The 17787-nt window shown below is 44.3% G+C and overlaps 3 protein-coding genes across 6 annotated transcripts; 1 reads left to right on the top strand and 2 right to left on the bottom strand.

The window, feature by feature from the left end:
• Positions 1–678: 678 nt before the first annotated feature.
• On the bottom strand, positions 679–4450 carry LOC143378658 (poly(ADP-ribose) glycohydrolase). 3 transcript variants are annotated; one of them, XM_076830539.1, is made up of 11 exons: positions 4220–4450; positions 3879–4038; positions 3586–3746; positions 3399–3515; positions 3163–3321; positions 2831–3084; positions 2612–2712; positions 2373–2532; positions 1984–2302; positions 1675–1909; positions 679–1617 (listed from the first exon to the last, which is right to left on the bottom strand). In XM_076830539.1, exons 2-11 carry the CDS (start codon positions 3976–3978, stop codon positions 893–895), a joined length of 2331 nt encoding a protein of 776 aa, XP_076686654.1. In that variant the 5' UTR covers positions 3979–4038; positions 4220–4450; the 3' UTR covers positions 679–892. The 3 variants fall into 3 exon arrangements, with proteins under 3 accessions (XP_076686654.1, XP_076686655.1, XP_076686656.1); XM_076830540.1 differs by having other exon boundaries at positions 3586–3742; positions 3879–4449; XM_076830541.1 differs by having other exon boundaries at positions 3586–3713; positions 3879–4449.
• A 2380-nt stretch (positions 4451–6830) lies between these two features.
• On the top strand, positions 6831–15208 carry Prd1 (pleckstrin homology domain-containing protein pruning defect 1). 2 transcript variants are annotated; one of them, XM_076807138.1, is made up of 9 exons: positions 6831–7054; positions 7901–8096; positions 8336–8523; positions 9158–9352; positions 9425–11119; positions 11183–11407; positions 11627–12208; positions 12273–12392; positions 13165–15208. In XM_076807138.1, the coding sequence occupies exons 1-9, from the start codon at positions 6965–6967 to the stop codon at positions 13279–13281; spliced, it is 3408 nt and encodes a 1135-aa protein (XP_076663253.1). In that variant the 5' UTR covers positions 6831–6964; the 3' UTR covers positions 13282–15208. The 2 variants fall into 2 exon arrangements, with proteins under 2 accessions (XP_076663253.1, XP_076663252.1); XM_076807137.1 differs by having other exon boundaries at positions 9425–11407.
• Positions 15209–15746: 538 nt separating this feature from the next.
• On the bottom strand, positions 15747–17388 carry Mrpl47 (mitochondrial ribosomal protein L47). Its single transcript, XM_076807142.1, has 5 exons — positions 17231–17388; positions 16781–16948; positions 16501–16715; positions 16259–16418; positions 15747–16191 (listed from the first exon to the last, which is right to left on the bottom strand). The coding sequence occupies exons 1-5, from the start codon at positions 17350–17352 to the stop codon at positions 16050–16052; spliced, it is 807 nt and encodes a 268-aa protein (XP_076663257.1). The 5' UTR covers positions 17353–17388; the 3' UTR covers positions 15747–16049.
• Positions 17389–17787: the final 399 nt, after the last annotated feature.

Raw genomic sequence — 17787 nt, 5'->3', positions numbered from 1 at the left:
CGGCCGGCCGCGATACGTCGATAACCGTCACGTGACCACTAATAATCCTAGATCCATTCCTATTTCAAATATCCTTCGCGTCCGGCTCCAGGAACATTTCAAATTGCAATATTATTAAGACTGATTGCACCGCGGTCGGTGCAAGTCGGTGCCTGGGCCTGTAGTATTGGCCCCACTATGCAGAGCCGGCGCGAGGTGGTTCAGCGCGTTCCCCGGAACCCGCCACCGCGCTTTAATGGCCCCGCGGTCGACAAAAATCTCATCGTAAATTTTGCGGGGCCCTATGCATAGATATTTATTATTATAAAATTTAGAAGTACATCAATTTTGGAACTCGGCCCCGTAAAAGTTCACTTTAACTGGGGATAACTGAAGTTTACTTTATCGCTATTCATTATTGTATTCAGGGGCTTTATGCTTGGGTCAGGAAAGACCCAGGTACTGCCGTCCGCGGCAGCTCACTTAGGGTATACTTGGGATATTGTTTGATTTATTTCAATCTTCCCTTTGACTTCAATATCTATTTCACGTTTAGTAATTGTTCACCATGGACTGCCGAGGCGCGCTATAGTACTCAAAGGATGTAATGGTATTATCTGAAATAAAGTTGTAGTAATAAAACAGAAATAATTCGCTTTGATTTTAAAGTTATTAATGATTACACAACACGTTCAAAAGGACGTTGAATGTATTTTATTATCTTATACATTTACATTTGCAGTTATATCCGATCGCTGGTGTGGCTCCAATTAAAGAGAAGAGGATGTTTGCAAAATTATTTACAATTACTTCTTCATCCGCTAGTGTTCTGCTATGTACAAATTACGCGTGATTGGAGAGTCTTCTGTTGAAGCGTATCTGATCAAAGAGAGTTCTAAATATCCTAAAGCTTTCAAGATGTTCGCTGAAAGAAGTCTGAGATCTTTCTCTGTCCCGTTTTCTTCACCGGCGACTCGCGTTTCGGGGGCACTGCGGAATTTTCAATCGAGATTTGAACCGGTTCAGACGCAGTACGCAGTTCCGGGGATATCAGTACCGATCGATGTTCTTCCTCTTCTTTCGTTAATGTATTACAGTCGTTGCTGGTTTGATGAGAAATAAGCTCTTGCTTCGTGTCCAACAATTCAAGGCCAGATAATCGATTCTCGTGAACAGCTTTAGTCTGCGCTATGTCTTCTAAAATCTTCCACAGCGACGGCTTCCTCTTTTTCTGCGCGCTGTCCTTATCTTGAACGTCTTCTTCTTTCTTCTGTGCGCTATCTTCCCTTTGACTTTGCTCCTTCCCCGTAACAGCTTGCACTTCTATACTCTCCTCCATTGCGACCTCTGTCCTCTTCTCGCTCACTCCTTCGTTATAATTAGCTAACCACCCTTGTATCCTCTCCTCTTCCGCATCATGATGCTTAACGTCCGAGCGGAAAGATCGTTTGTCATCGATACTAACGCTTTTACTCCTCCGAAACACAACTTCCTTTGTCGTTGGGATCTTCGTCTGAAAGTGCGCTTTCAAATACTGCGACAGTGGTTTCATCTTGCTGCGGTTACACAAGAAACGGTAAAAATCCGAGTCCTCGGCCGCAAACTCTTGATATTGTAGTAACAAGGAGAAAATATGTGCTAAAAGGAAAGCAATAATCAGTTCTAGTCTGTCAGAAATGATTCTCATTTTAATACCTATGTTTGTCTCGTGCTTCACAAAGTGCGAGTACATCTCAGCGACATTGTCCCGCAGGCTTGTGTCTCCAAAAGTGAAATAAACCACGGATCGACCTGCTACAGCCGCAGCCATCAGCTGCAATAGTACTTTTAATTTTGGGTTTCCACGGAAAGCTCCACACCCCCAGTTTCCAGTTGCAATAGCTGGGAGATTGTTCTTATTGCTTTCGCAACCAATGAATCCGACGTAGGCCTGCGTAAAATAAGATTATCATACTCTGCGTGCTCAGCGAACCAATTATTTCGATGGTATTTAATAGCGTGGACCTTGTTAAGTTCTCTCGTTATGTTGCTTATACTGAATTGTGCCTGTGACTGCTTGAAATAAAGTGCATCGATGGCGACGATAGATGTTAGTCGCCTTCCACTGTTGTCCCTGGGTGTCTCATCGATAAAGTCTCCCACCCATTTGAAAGTATTACTGTAACCTTTGTACGCACTGTATCGCTCTATACCACTGACAATTAACGCTTCTGTGTCGTCCAGTTCTTCTGTGACAAGCATCGTCACCATCAATTCAGGGCAAATCACAAATCTTATCTCTTCTTGTACGCAGCCTAAACCGAGAACACCGCCACCTATGTATCTGAAAGCATTTCGAATATTTAGAAGGGCGATACAGCTAGATCTTTTGTAACACTGCGTTCAGGGATTACTTGTTGGCAAAGTCCACTTGTAACAGTCCGGCTCCTTCTGTTTCTATGGTCCCTTTACACGTGATGTGCAACGGTGGCAGCTTTTGTACCTGCTCGTCCCATTTCGGGCAATCTGATTTCGGAATGTAACGTCGTTGAATTGTTATCACACCTTCGGGGGCTGCTCTATGGAAAGATTGTAATACAGTTTAAATTAAATAGAATTCAGCTGATCGAACTTAATATCTTAACGTACCCACCTCTAGACGTTACCCTCCTGAAGTAATGAAATATACACTTCATCTTCTCCATTACTGACTCGCACCTGTTCCACTTTTCCTCTTTATATGCTGAAAACAACCTATACGAGTGTACACATTAAAGTATGAGATCGTAATTACTTAGAGTATCTACGATTACTCTTTCTGACACTGTGTACTTTAATTAAGCCGAAGAACTTTAATCGCGTGGCAAAATACCTGTTGAAATTGATGTACGGGTACATTCCATATTCAGATTGTGGATTAGTCGAGTTGCGTCTGGGAAATGTACAAAAGAACGCGTTAGCTAACAGAGAGGCTATTTGCAACTGGCTAAGACTGATCGTTCCGTTAGTGTGGCGTTTCAAAAGAGGCACCGGTCCGGTCACCAGAACAGGGAGTTGCAAAGCGAGTTGAACCATTTTCGGCATCAACGTCTCGAAGAAAATAGTTCTCTCTTCTTCGTCAACTACCTTGAGTTTAAAATTATCGCACAATCAGAGTGTTTCGACACGTACGTTTCAAATAAGACACATCGGAATTGCGACTACCTCGCAGAAGAAATGGTGTAGCGCAGCAAAGTCCCAGCGCTGTGCGTATATGTGATTATACGAAAGTATCGCGCTTTCTAGCTGCTGCGTGGAAACGAAATTTTGAAGCAGAGATTCTTGTATTACTTCCCATCTGTTTCTGCAACGACGAGTCCCATTCTACGAGGAAACACAAGTTCAATAATTGCGTCATTCATGAAGCACAGAGAATATTAATCCTAAACGTCGCTACGTACCTGGTCCATCGGGTATAAGCTGTGCTTCGAATGCGGCATTCTTACGTAACCCTGGCACCATTTATCCACTTGGTGCGTAGGATAAGGCTTCGGCGTTCCATGCGCTGGTAACGGTAACTGTCCAGAAAATTCTCCAATTAAAATCTGAACGTGCTAATCGGATACTTCTGGTTGATCGAGTACCTACCGATACTAATACTATGTGAGACGCGGATGGGCAAATAGGAGGTAGCTCTCGACGATCAAACGCGCCGAAACCTTTATGAACCTCATCCATGCTCACGCCTTTCCATTCAGGTATGTCGTCCGCAGGTTCTGGTTCGTTAACATCAATGGACATTGAGCTTGCTTCGTGAAGTCAAATACGATTGGATAAAAAAAATTTGAAGGGAAAAGTAAAACATGTTATATAGGTAATATACGTGCAGCTGTAATTTTCGTGAATATCAATCTGGCAAGGTTAAACACAGAATGGCTTACAATCGTCGGAATTCTCGGGGTTACTGGTAGCATTCTCTATGTCGTTGAAGATGTCTGGCGAAAGTGTCTCTTCGTCGAATGACAATCCGGGTTCTGACATTATAGCTTTTCAATCGTAGGAATTGCAGAGGAACGGTGCAGTGATGGTTGGAGAACGGTACTGTGCGGAGCAATAGTTTGAAATGAAATTTTTATATACAGGAATAAGGGATGGTGTAAAGAAAATTGCGTAACCGGGTACAGAGATAAAATGATTGTTGAATTAATGATAAATAACTGTGCTGGTTTCTATGTTTCTTAATTTGACATTAACGCTGAATGACGCTACTGGAGCAAAATACCGTCTCGAGCCTGCGAGTCCTTTTACGTATTTGGTATTAGCGAGCTAAATGTCGTTGGCGACATTGTCATACTTCTGTTTAATAATATAATTATCACTGCAGGAATTTTATTATTAACCAAGTGTAATTTCAAATTCTGAAGTTATAATTTTAGTGTACGTTCTTCTGTGGTTTATTTCATTCACTTATTTAATGGTAGGTGGCTGCGAATCGCGACTGTACTGGACTTAGTTGTTAACAGATGGCAGCGGACGAAATTTCAATACTAGGGTGGCTCTTATTTACTCTTGGTAAAATTTTTTTTTCAAGATTTTCTTCGGGGCACCCTCCAGAATAGTTCCAAATAATTAAAGAAAAATCCGTGTAAAGTTTGAGCTCGATCGGATAACGGGAAAGGGTGCCACTGGGCCCTTAAACATTTAAATAATTATTTAACAACTCCCGAAGTCGATTTAATATAATATCCTCCAAGTTATTGATTAAATAAAAAAATATGGCTAACAAAAGTTGTAGATCCGGACAAGGAGCATCTTTTATATTGTATTACTTTTTCTCATGCGGCAAATGGTTTTCGGAAAAATTTCGAAAAACTAAAAAAAAAGCTTTTTTCCTCGAACAATAATTCGAAAGTTTGCAAGGCTACGAAACTCTCGAAACTTTCGGAACTGGAAATTTTTGGAACTGGAAATTTTCGAAACTCTCGAAACATAAAGTGCTGATTCTGTTTTGTAAGTGGAATATCTTGCTTGAGTTTCAAATCACGAAATAGTGCAAAATTCCGAATTCTCGAAACTGGAAATTTTCTTGGGCTTCGAGGTTTCAACATTTCGAGAAATCCATCCCTACTTTTCACTTAACAAGTAAGGAAATCATTTATCACATCTAAAAATTGACGTATACGTTGCATTATCAGTAAACTATAATAAAACCTCGTGCCAGTTTACAATTCAAAATACAGAAATCTAAATCACATAAAATAACTCTGATCTGAATTCAAATTTTAAAAACTCAGCTGCCCCGATCGATAACGATAGTTAGTCTTCTTTACCGACGATCGGTAAATTATTTTCAAATTATAATCTCATTTTATATTCTATAATTCTTGATTTAAGCTACGTTAATTGTGTGATAAATTTATACTATATCACTCATGCCTAAGTACAAAAACAACGAACAATATGACTTATTATTCTTCAGTTTCTTACTTGACAAAAATAGAGCTCATCTAATGTTTGCCATACCGTATACTTTCTTAATTATCATTTCAAATAATTATATATGTTCGACATTCCTTGTCCCTCAGGCGATTCGCCGATACACGTGTCGAGTTTAAAGATAGCATAAATTAGCGCCATGAGTGGCAATATATATGCGTGCACATTTAAAAAAAGCTCATATTATTTCACTGCGATAAGGTAGTGATAGCTACGAGCTACGAGTATACCTTTGACCTCCCCTGATGAGTTGCACTGATCCATTAAAATCGTACCGTTTATCACGCTGCAAAAGAGCTGTTCTACTCGCCTGCGTAATAAATCAATGCCTTATCTGCCACATAAGTAGACAGAACCACACAGTACGGTAGGTAAGTTACAATGGCAAAATTATTTTACTCTTTATTAACGCAGTCAGCTGATACTATCGCAATATTCAAATAAATAAGTCAATTTCGATTCTTTAACAAAATGGGGAATTCATTTGAAAGCTTCCAAGTACAATCTTGCAAAATGCGAAATCAACTTATCTCTTAAGAATCAAAAATGATTATCGACTCAGTAGGGACGTCATGCAGCGACAAAATGACTTGCAATTCTTCGGTTCGGTCGATAATATCACCGTACTTGTCCGAGCAAGCAAATTTTCTAACAAAAGACGGAATGAAATATTCCAAATCAAATTTCGTGGCATAAATCAGTTTCATGCGCAGATACAATGCGCACGTCCACAGTACCTATGATCTCACCTCTATCTCGCGACAGTTTTCGACACTAAAACAAATTGTTCCAGCACTTATAGCGCTTACCACCGCATTCCGCACAGAATCTACATCCTTTCCCAATAAAAGAATCTTTCTACATCTCATTACCATTTACATCGTTTACCATTTCAACTCCTCAAATTTAAACATTCAAATTCAAGCCACCCCAGGAACTCAGTCGGTAACGAAGCTATCTCCTCATTTATTCCCCAACAAAACTCAAAACTACGCATTCCCCCGAATTTCATAAAAAGCCTCCTGAAATCAAAAACAGATACTACCTACGAATCGTCCAACCACACTTATTCAACCTATTTGATTTCTGCATACAGCGAGCAGGAAGTCACTATTAAACCCAATAATACAAAACAGTCACTTTCCGCTAGGAATAAAAAGAGACACCCATTGTTCGCCCGTAAGCGCAGACTTGTTTACTTCATCGATACGTTGAGAAATAGCTGGAGGAAGACGATAATCAAGCAGAAGGGACCAACGAGGCCTGTGCGCGACTAATAAAGAAAAACAAGAAAAGGGGCATTGGAGAAGGGGGAGGAGTCATTTACAAGGGGAGTTTGATATTGGCGCGCGGCCTGCGCCCAGCTAAAATCAATGAGTCCACCCGGCGAGTGTGTCAGTGCGACTCCCGGCGACGTCGCGTCAGACTCGCCGCTTCGTTCTTCCCTGTACCCCGGTGTTTCTCGCGTCGTTGCCCGGTTTTCGGTGTTCGTCGCGCTATAAGAAACATGTAATAAGTATCAGACGCCACGATGCCGAGCCAAGAAGACATGGACCTCTGTACCGACAAGGTACTGTCCAAGTCGAGAATCCTCCAGGAGCTGACGAAAGCTGTGAAATTGGTGAGTGGTCTCTCTGCTTCGACCGCAGGGACGGCGTACCAAGGCCGTGCATCTATACATGTACGCGCATAACGGGGGATTTAAATGCGCCACACAGACGTTCTACGGTCCCCACTCCGTTCTCGCGACGCTCGGATCTCGTTATCGATTTTTCGACCAGGTCAAAGATTCTTGGTCCCTCGGTCGGTAACAACGAGCTCGGGGAGATCTCCGGCCACGAGAGAGTGGAGCTGGGCGCACTTACACACGCGCCTCGGTGCGTCCAAAACGTAGCTTCTCAACGCGCTTTTTATCGCCTCTTTTCTTTTTCAACTCGGCTGCGAGGCGCGTGGCACGGCCGTCACGGTTTTCGGCCCCTCGCTACGGCCCGTTTCACCCGACTCCTGCCGCGGCGCAAGTTTCTCCTGGCTGTTTATCCGTGCACCTGTCAGTCGACTGTGACGTCTCGGCCGTTGCACATTGCGATTCACGCGGATCGATGAGTCCGTTTCGTCACTCCTTGAATCACCTTCCGTTTCTCCCGCGACGTTGTGTATTGGAAATGCGCTCTTTATCTTGAGGGTGATTTTCTCTTTCGTTGCGAGGGTCGTTGAATTTTTGCTAGCGGGTTCCGCGATGACGGTAACGAGTCGCAGGATCAAGTGTGTGTAAATATTCGATCTGTTAAGCGAGCCTTCGGGACCCACGGTTCCTCTTTCTTTTCAAATGCTTTTCACAGAGTTATAAATGTATCGTAGCTTGGTTAGGGAAAATTGGGGTGGAACGTCTGGATGAGATATTGGTTTTATCCGTCGATCCATCAGTTCGCGAGATTAACTGATTAGTAACGCCTGTTTCTTTTATCAGGTCTTCGCTCAGAGTCTGTACGGCACGGTAGTCTTAGATGGAGATTCTTGGTTGGTCTACTGGCTGGATCGAGCCCTGCGCCATGGCTTACGCATAGAACGGCACGGATATTGGGGCACAGCTCGTGAGCTCAGTCATCAGGACACCGTTGTTGTAATCCATGCTCTTCAGAGTGTACTGACTTCCATCGGGAAAGGTACGCTTTAGCGGGTAATCGTTGGGAATGTGTAGCCAACTTGTCCAGATCTAATCAAGTAGAATATTAATTTTAACCCACTCTCTATTCGTCATGGGATAGTCTTTCATCCTTAGATCTGTATATCCCCTCGTTTTCACACTTTAATTAACTTACGAGTTCTGCACTTTTGCTCTCGCAGAACGTAAGATCAAAGTCTTGCCCTTCGAGCAGAAGAATCGCATTATTCTGTTTTCTAGGTCGAGCATGGCTTTACCACACCCTTAGCGAAGGCAGTTTTGAAAGTTACTTAGCCTGTTTGTTACGGGACACGAAAACGCTGAAGAAACAGTACCTCACGCATGCACTGGTTCGGGACGCCGATAAGACCAACCAGCTAGTTAATCTACTCGCCGGTCTAGAAAATGTGTCCTTCACGCTGCAACTGGTACGTAGAACTACTCTGTTACGAATAAGCTTGCGAAATATTAACGTAGTACAAGTAACGCGTAGCTAAATGTGTCTCGTTCTATTTTTAAATTTCTGCATTGTGCGTAGGAAGATTTGGTTGGTATTCCTTGACCAGATGTATTTAACAAAGTTCCATTGGAAACTCCCGATAGCCCATATCGCACGCAACGGGCATCTGCTCTTTTCCTTTTTTTATCTTAGAGAGTTACAGCGACGATATCAGCGTAGTCGTCGGCGTTTTGCATTAACGTGTTTTGCGAGTTTTTTTACTTCGTTTCCCCCATGCTGATATCAGTATCACCCCCTGGTTACAATTATCTCGGTGATAAATAACGGTCTGTCACGTAGTAAGAGTTGCGTGTCGAGATGAATCTGTTTTTATGAATTTAAGGGGCAATAAGTTATCGCCTGTGTACACCTATTTTTCATTCATTATATATCACCTTCTTTGTTTGCTCATGGAAAATCCTTTATGAGCAATTAGCAGTCGCGTATTCGCCAAACAGCTTCAATCTATAATTGCTATATTCTATGCGCTTCTTTAAACAACTCGATGGAGCTACTTTAGGAAGGACCGATACTATTTAACACGAAACTTCTTTGTCGTTTAGGACGTAACGTATCTGGACATCTGCAACTATATGCCCCAGAGGCCTATGAGCGTAATCCCCTCTGGAACCATATTATCGTTACATCTTAGATCATCTAGCGTCTCCTCGAGCCTAGCTTCGCCTGGCGACAGTGGAGTGGCTTTCGACAGCGATATGGACCTTGCGAATGAGACAGACGCCAGTAGCTACAAAGAGGTAAAATCTTCAGCAAGGAAATCCCTATCGGAGTTAACCAGCTTAAACCAGAGAATCCGTTTACTTTCTCAGGAAGACTTTAATCTCGTGGAGATACCGAAGTACCGGAACAATAGGTACAAGACAATGCTGAACAATTGCATGGAGGACAATAAGAACTTCAGTTCGAGCGACTCCAGCGAAGACGGAAAGACGCCGACGCAGTCGCCAGGGATGGTGGCGAAGTTTCAAACTTCGACGGTGACGAAGAGCGACATAGCGAACCAGAATCTGACGAGGAAGCTGGACGACAACGAGCTGAACTGTTCCAGCTTGGACACGTTGAAGGACTACGACTTCTACAGCAAGAGCCTGGACGAGTCGAAGACGAACAACCAGATCGACAACGCGGTGAAAGAGCTGAAGAAAAGGAGCACCTACTACAGCGACGGTAGCTACAGCTTTAAGAGGAACCTGGACCCCCGCAACTCCTACGTGATCAACAACGACACGAACCTACTGGAGCTGAGCATGACCATCTCCGACTGCGACAATATGGAAGCCCCGTACGGTATCCTGAACACGATCAACATGACGGACGCCAGTATCTTATCGTCATCCAGCTCCGAGGCCCTGGTGCAGCGCAGGCAGCGCAAGAAGAAGCGAGGGGAGAGCAAGAAGCGCGTGAGCTTCCACGAGGATATCCTGAAGACTATGAAGCTGGACGACGACGAGAATTTCGCGGACTTCTCGATGAGCTTCCTCACGCCCAACTCGGTGCAGAAGAAGGACGCTCAGAAGGGGAGATACAGCTGGTGCGCCCACGGGGATTCCCCGTACGTCCAGAAGAACGTGAACACGAGAAATGCGCACTCTGATTACTACTCGTATTCCTCTTCCTCCAGCGTGTTCGACAGCGACACAGAGAAGAAAGCGTCGCCGAAGAGCTGCGGGCAATCGGTGTGCCAGAGCAGTTGCAAGTGCGCTTGTGGGTTGTCTCTGTCCGAAAGAGGGGTGCCGGAGGGTCAGGAGGATCCAGGAAAGGCCTTGAGACCAAGGATGGAGATCGAGCTGGAGGAGAACGAGGCGCGAGAGGCGTACGTGGTCGAGAAAGCCTGCGGGAACATCGTGGAGGACCCTCCGGCGAAAGCTCAGATGCCTTGCCCGTCTGGTTCCAAGAAGTACAACAGCTCTAGCGACTGGTCCGACGTGGACAGCACCGTGTCGGACGCGGACGAGCGCAGGAACAGCAGACACTTGGCCTCCCCGTCGAAGAAGCGCAACATGACGTCGATACTGACCGGAGAGAGTAGCAGCAAGCTGTTGTCGCCGCCCTCTCTGAGGCAGGCGCCGTCCAAAGCCTCTTTGTTAAGCAGATTCCTCAAGTCCATTACGGAGAGGAAGTTCGAGATCAAGCGGGGCAAGAAGCCGAAGAAGACGAACCCTCTGTACATCAAGGGCGTGAAGGCCAGCTATGACTCCTTCAAGGACTTCAACGACAACCTCGACAGGGAGATACAGGAGAACGTGGCCGCGGAGAAGCGGGAGTTCAGCGGGGAGAAGGTGAGCCTGAAGCTGCGCGAGCTGTTCAAGAAGCACATCTACAGGGACAAGACGGAGGAGCTGTACAAAGTATACAAAGTTAGGAGCTCGTACATGACGAACGGGGAGAGCAGACCTATGATCGCTCTGCTGACGGATAAGACGCTGTACTTGACTGGCTCGAAGATCAACCACACTTACAGCAATCAATTCGTCATCCCTTACAACGAGCTGGACGTGATCATGGTAAGTTTGCACGAGGAGGTTTTAATAATGTGTTCGTGTTTCACGGGAAATGGTACTTTCCAGATCGGACCAAATGCACAAACGATATTGTTATCCAACGCTGACTACGAGATGCAGTATCTCTTCTCCACTGGCAGTTCCCAGACCACCTCGGAATTGATCTCGCATTTGGAGATGGCGATGAGACGGTCACCTACGAAGCCAAGGCTCCCGGCGGTTAAGGAACTCAACTACGAGGACATGCATATTCTGAGACACTCGATTCTCTGCGACACCGCTGTGCACCCTGTACGTGATCGTTAGAGCACTGATCAAAACGATATACTAAAGCTGTGATTAGAAATCGATGCCACTAGGTGGTCAAAGGAAGCGACTAAATATGTTATTTCTCTTACCGCTTGCAGTTTTAATTCTCTTTTGACCACTACTGTAGTTATCGCCCCTTTAAAACAATTTAGGACCATACGTCACCAATTGCTCGAAGCTAAAGGGAATGGAACGTTTCAGGACGAGAAGATCGAGCACTACAATCTGATTTACATAGAGGACGAGTACATGTCGCCTCCCAGCACGCCCTGCGGGCCCACAAAGGAGGGCGACCTCATGTACAGGCCCCACACGTATCAGCAGTTCCATTCGAACGCTCCTACAAATCCATGGGAGGCTGGGTACTTTGTCCTGAAAGGCGGGGTGGTTTATATGTTCACGGACGCGAATCAGCGCCTCCCGAAGCGAGCGATCCCGTTGAAAGGGGGCCTTTGCCAAGGATGCAGGCGGATCCCCAACTCCCATCGTCCGCACACCTTCGAGATCCTCCTGAAGCCGAACAAGGCCTTTCAGTTCGCCGCGCCGGACGAGTACGTCGCCTCCGAGTGGCTGCAGAGCTTCGTGCAGAGCGCCTCCGGGCTGTTCGATATTTCTGAGAAGAGGGAGCCTCTGCCGTGTAGCCTTATCACCACCACTAAGCATTTAGTAGCGATGAAGGAGGTGTTCCCTGGCAAGCAGCGCGGGCAAACGCTCTCCTGCGCCTCTGTGGAAGACCTGACCGCCTTCAGGGTACCTCTGACGCAACAGTCCTGGTGCATATTGGTGAGTAGCTCGGCGAAGTCGAATATGCGTATGGATGTTACCTTGCTATATTGTTTGCTCACAGGAATTCGCGTGCAGGGAAGTGCACGAGAGCAGCGGCGACTGGGTGATATATTTTACTAATTATACTGAACTTTGCACCTTCAGAGAGGTGCTGGAGACGCTCTGGGCTGATTCCAGTTTGGTAAGTTTTGAAATTGAAAGTAATGGGTTTGTGAATATGAAATTGCTGATCGGGGATAGTGTAAGTTCATTAATTTGTGGTTGGGATCAGTAGCGCACCCAGAGGGGGGTGCAAGAGGCACCCTCCAAAGAAGGGGCTTGTGAGGAGAAAAAAATGGATTTTATTCTTTAAATAAATTTTGATAATCACCTAATGAATATTAGTGAATTTGCATTCAAAATATTTTTATCCGTTCAACTCGGCTCCCCCAAAGAGATGGGTAAAATTTTTATTTAAATAAAATTTCGAATGACGAATGAGTTAAAGAATTATTAAAAAAATTTTGCCCATTTCTGCCCCAAACCAACGCGATGGTTTGGGGAACTTTAAATCCTGAGTGCGCCACTGGTAGGGATACAATAATGATAATTGCTAATGCTAGCTTACGACTCTAGAAATGTCGCAGAAACTCAAAGAAATAGAATAAATAAAGCGATTAAAAAGCAAAAAATATTTTCATTCAAACAGCAATTTCATATGCGCCAACCTAATACATCGAAAAGGTACCTCGAAGGTGCTGCGGTGGTATCGCAACCCTCGCCTAGTGGACGTACGGTCTACTTTCACCCACGCTAAAGATCAAACTACACGTGTCACTTATTAGTATTACTTGGAGGATATAAGGATTTTAGATCGTAATGTCAAAGCTTATTCCGAGGTCAATATGGACCCCGAACCAACGTATAATTAATCCATCCGCCGTTCAAGGATCAACTGCTTCTTGCCTTTGCAGGGTGAGTTTCCTATGGTAACGCTTCCCCCAGAAGACAAGCTCCACCGACGTTGCTCGGACGCCAGCAAAGAGCTGGAGCTCGCATGGCGATACTTGTTACCCTCGGAGATCGATTAAATAGTATAAGGTATAGACAATAGTCACGACGTCGTCATAATCTTTAATAGAAATAAAGTGCTGGCCGAAAGAGAGTTTGAAAAGCGGACAAATACAGCAGTTTCGGAAGCATATATCTGCCCGTGTCACATAGATGATTCTCTAGAATCGTCCAGTGACAGGAACAGAAATACAGTCCACCATTAACGGTATCACTAAACTTTCTTTCGATCGTCACTATAAACGTAAGGGTGACACGTGACTGGCAGTACAATCAGAAAGCTGGCGATTCTACACGAATAAGTAACTCAGAGGTACACAGAAGGGCGTTGACTTTCGAAGAGTAATAAGTTCCGACGCGTGCCTGCTTAATGCACCTACAATGATCGCTGTACCAATAGATCGATAGAAACTAAAAGTTCGTGTCTGAAATCAAAATAGATCGTAGCGTTAGATACCAATTGAGAAATCTGTTCAGAGCGGTTTTTAGCGAAGCTTCGTTTTTCAAAACTTTTATTCTCCACTTTAGATTTGTCTTCGTAACGTAGAATCATCAGCCCTCTTGGTTGCACCGCGACTCGCGTCCCACCCCGTAAGCAGCGATACGATGAAACTGTACGCAACGGCTAAAGTAGCTCGCTAAGCATCGAGGCAACGACCTGCCCTCGAAACCGACATCTCATGTTCCTCTGTTCGAGAGAGAAGGCGAGCAGGCGAAACTGCGCGAGTCTAGATACCTAGCGATACCTTAATATCGATGTGCTGATTCAATAAAATGGTGCAATATCTTTCTAATAGCGTAAGTGTCGCCACGGAACAATCCCGTCATGGCAATGCGATGGACGATTGCGCGAGATCATTCTACCAGTTACCATGGATGTCTATATATATATCTGTAACCACGTTTACTATAAGAATTATATCTGCATTTGAGTATGCACTATCGATATTGAATGAATTATTCTTAAAAAGGGAGCGAGCGAAACAGAGAACGATGCTAAATGGGCAGTTAAAGCAGCTTCGACGAGATTGCTTTGGAAGCAAGTGTACGACGTACGAAACATTCCTAATAGTTGATACCGATGACGACAGTAATTTTAACGACGAACGCAGCTTTCTAATTTTATTTTTAATAACTTCTCTTTTTAAATATATATATATATATATATATACACGCGTCTTATCGCTTCGAGATTGTAAGTCTTAGTTAGAGCTATGTATATTAATAGTTTCGTTTCCAATTGTACAGGTACGACAAGGTAATCGTGGTATATAATTATATATCGATCTTAGTGCTTTCATTTCATTCGCTCGACACGCATATTAAATTGACGATCCAGTACCCTATTCCCTTGCGCGGCACCGACATGTGGGAGATCGTCAAGGTAAATGTGTCGAGGAAACGTTAGGGTGGGATTAGCTTCGTTTAGTTCGCTAGATACACAATGTCTTTCTTATCTTTCTTAAACGTTAGCCGTGTCTTGAAGACACGGGCGATTCTCTGCGCCAAAGGGGTTTCTTTCAACGCGCGAATTTTCTATGCTTTCCTTGGGTTTTTAAGGTCATAATTTACGTTACCAGAGGCTGCGTGGATAGGTGCGGCGTGTATACTGCCAGCGCGAGTGGAACGCGCTGCGCGCATCGTTCCATGTAGCCGCGAAATGATTGTGATAAAGCATTTATACGTTGAAGCGTTTCGAATTAAGGTGTTATTAATTTATGCGGCTTACGAGATCCACGAGTGATCGGGAGCGTGCCTTCGTTTCGATCATATACGTTTCTTGCGTTAGTTTCCAGCGAGAACCGTTCGCGTGCCGCGCGCGGACATGCTTGTTAAACGTTTTATGGCCACGGAATTTTTGCACAATTGTCAACGCCGCCGTACATGACCTTCAAAGTTATAAGAGAAACTGAGTAGAAATAAAATTATGACTAGTCAACAGAATAAGTGTGGAAGGCGTGTCTCGTTCCTTCCCGTTCTGTGATACGATGTATCGGTCCACTTGATTTTTAATTACATCTTCGATGAGATACAACACCATGCGTTCCTCATTTCGCTTCTATCGTTTGCAAGCAACGTCCAACTCCTTCGCACATCTCGCTACCGTAGAACTCCATCAGCTCATATACGACGCGATTAAATACGTTAAGGACCGGTGCCAGACGAGCGACGCGGCGATTTCGTAACGGGATCGCATGCTCGTGTGCATTCCATTAGAAATATAAAGGCCGTCGCGCATTTCGGCGAAGCGCGCTATACGAAGAGAAAAGTTTATTAACAATTGATGACCGAAGCGAGGCGACAATTAGTTAATTATTATTAATTTCTTCGATTCGCTTTGCCGCGCTTGGCCAAAATGCGCGACGACCTTTAACCCGCCGAATCGCAGAACGTCACGGCTGCGAAATCGCAATGACGCCGCAGCGCTCGTTTGCATAAGGGCCTAAAATCAATAAAGCGACGGTAAGTTGTACAATTCAGTACGTAATTATGTTACTGCTAATATAATTTCTTTTTATGTACAGTTATTACACGCTACTATAATATTCAGATGGATATACTTTGTACGCCTGCTGCTGGACTGGGTGACATCTTCGAAACTCTCTAGTACTAAAGAATGTTTATGCGGAAGTAGACTGGACACGGAGTAAGACAATACGTGAGAGTATTTACTGCTAATATCGTGGTAATTTTACGAAGTATAGAGGGCGTCTACTTATCTCAAATCTGCTTTCATCGAAGCTGGATTCGCCTATGATCTTAAATAATACCTAAAGGAAAAGAACATTTAGTCTTTCGTAAAGTGTCCATCTACTCTTTTCGTATCCTTCAGTTTGGCTAGGTCCACTGACGGATACTGCTCCTTCAGAGCTTCGACATCAAGATTCGGGAACATTCTCAGCAGAACACCGGCACGGTTCTTCTCGCGACTGCAATTTCAAATGTGTTAGAGCGACAGGATTTCAAACACACTGACGAAACAGGAATAATACGAACTTGCGCCCTCTGCGTTTCTCGTTCCAAAGTTTCTCTCTGTAAAGTCGCAGGAATTTGTGCACTGCGTATCCGCCGTAACCAAACGTGTGTCGTTTGTGCCATTTGGTATTCATGAACTTCGGTACACGGTACTGGCACATTCGATAGAGGGAACGTATACCTGTGAAATGGAATCGAAAAACGGTATTTAGGACGACCTTTGCACGCCTCCTAATACACGTGAAATACGCGAGTTGTATTACCAATGGCGTTATACGCCAATTTCACAGGCCTCTCCCCAGTGGTTCCGGTTTCTAATAAGTGATATGCTTTGTTCCTTTCACGAACCACCGTCTCCAAGTTGCACATACTGTCTTCGACTTTATCGAGCCTCTCGGGATTAGGAAAGTACTCGAACTTCTCTTTATAAGCTTCTTCCATGGTCAGAAGCATGTTGCGTTCTTTCAACAACACGAACCTGAATAAATCGAGTGCAATCGCAGTTATGGTAGCTTAAACATCACGATCGTACCACAAACGTACCATAGCTTGTGGAGGTCCTCGCTGCTTTTTAGCCTCAGTTCTTCTTTCCGCCAGGAACGCCCAACCTTCACTTGGTTCTTTCCCCAATTGCTCGGATCGTCAAAGAATTCCATTAAATCGTTCTGCTTGGGCGTAGTGTGTATGAGGGCACATTGCAGCATGGGTAGCCTAGATTGCAAACTCGAGTTTTACTTTCACAGGTTACGAGTAAACAATTAATTCACATATGTAACCTCAAATACTAAGTCCGGAATATAGCAATAATGAAATATGGGTCGTCGTAAAATAATTTACTGCGCTTCGTAAGGATATTCGCAGAATGCATGAAACTGTCTCTGCACGCACATTAATCGATAAACAAAAACACAAATGTCGTGCGAAATGTGTGACCACTGAAAACGATGAATATACGCGTAAGTAAATAAATGAGAGGAGAAATAAATGACTAACCTCCGAACGTATAGAGGAATGGAAATGGGGCTAACATTATGGTTCAGAGACAAGTTCGTGAACAACTTTGTCACGCTATTTACACTTTTCGAAATTTGTACGGCTTTCGTCAGGGCCGACATTTTCCTTGCGGAGTACCAAACCGTTGTGAGCAAAGACGATAAGATAGAGTGGACGCATCCCATAAGAGCCCGTGTTAAAAATAATATACGAGATTCAGCGCCCTCTGGTGCCTCGAAATTTCGATAAAAGCGGCAATATTTAAAAATAGGAAGTAATTGAAGGTGAAAAGAGATTTCTTTATTGATACTAATTTCATAAACTTCATTATTTAATAACATTGAAAGTTAGGTCATTGCTTGAAATCATTATACGTACATCATTAAATTTGCAAGTTCTGAGAAAAAGTGGTGATTTTTGTCTTTGGCTTGTGATCTATGCTGGCAGTCTGTTGAATAGTGGGGGAAATCACGCATGCGCGTGATGACGCCGTGACGTTGAACCAATCAACGCCACGAATTGGAAACGAAACGACGCCAGCGCCAAGCCAAGTGAGG

Source organism: Andrena cerasifolii, chromosome 2, assembly GCF_050908995.1.
Source record: "Andrena cerasifolii isolate SP2316 chromosome 2, iyAndCera1_principal, whole genome shotgun sequence".
Lineage (NCBI taxonomy): Eukaryota > Metazoa > Arthropoda > Insecta > Hymenoptera > Andrenidae > Andrena > Andrena cerasifolii.
This window is presented reverse-complemented; position numbering and strand designations above follow the sequence as displayed.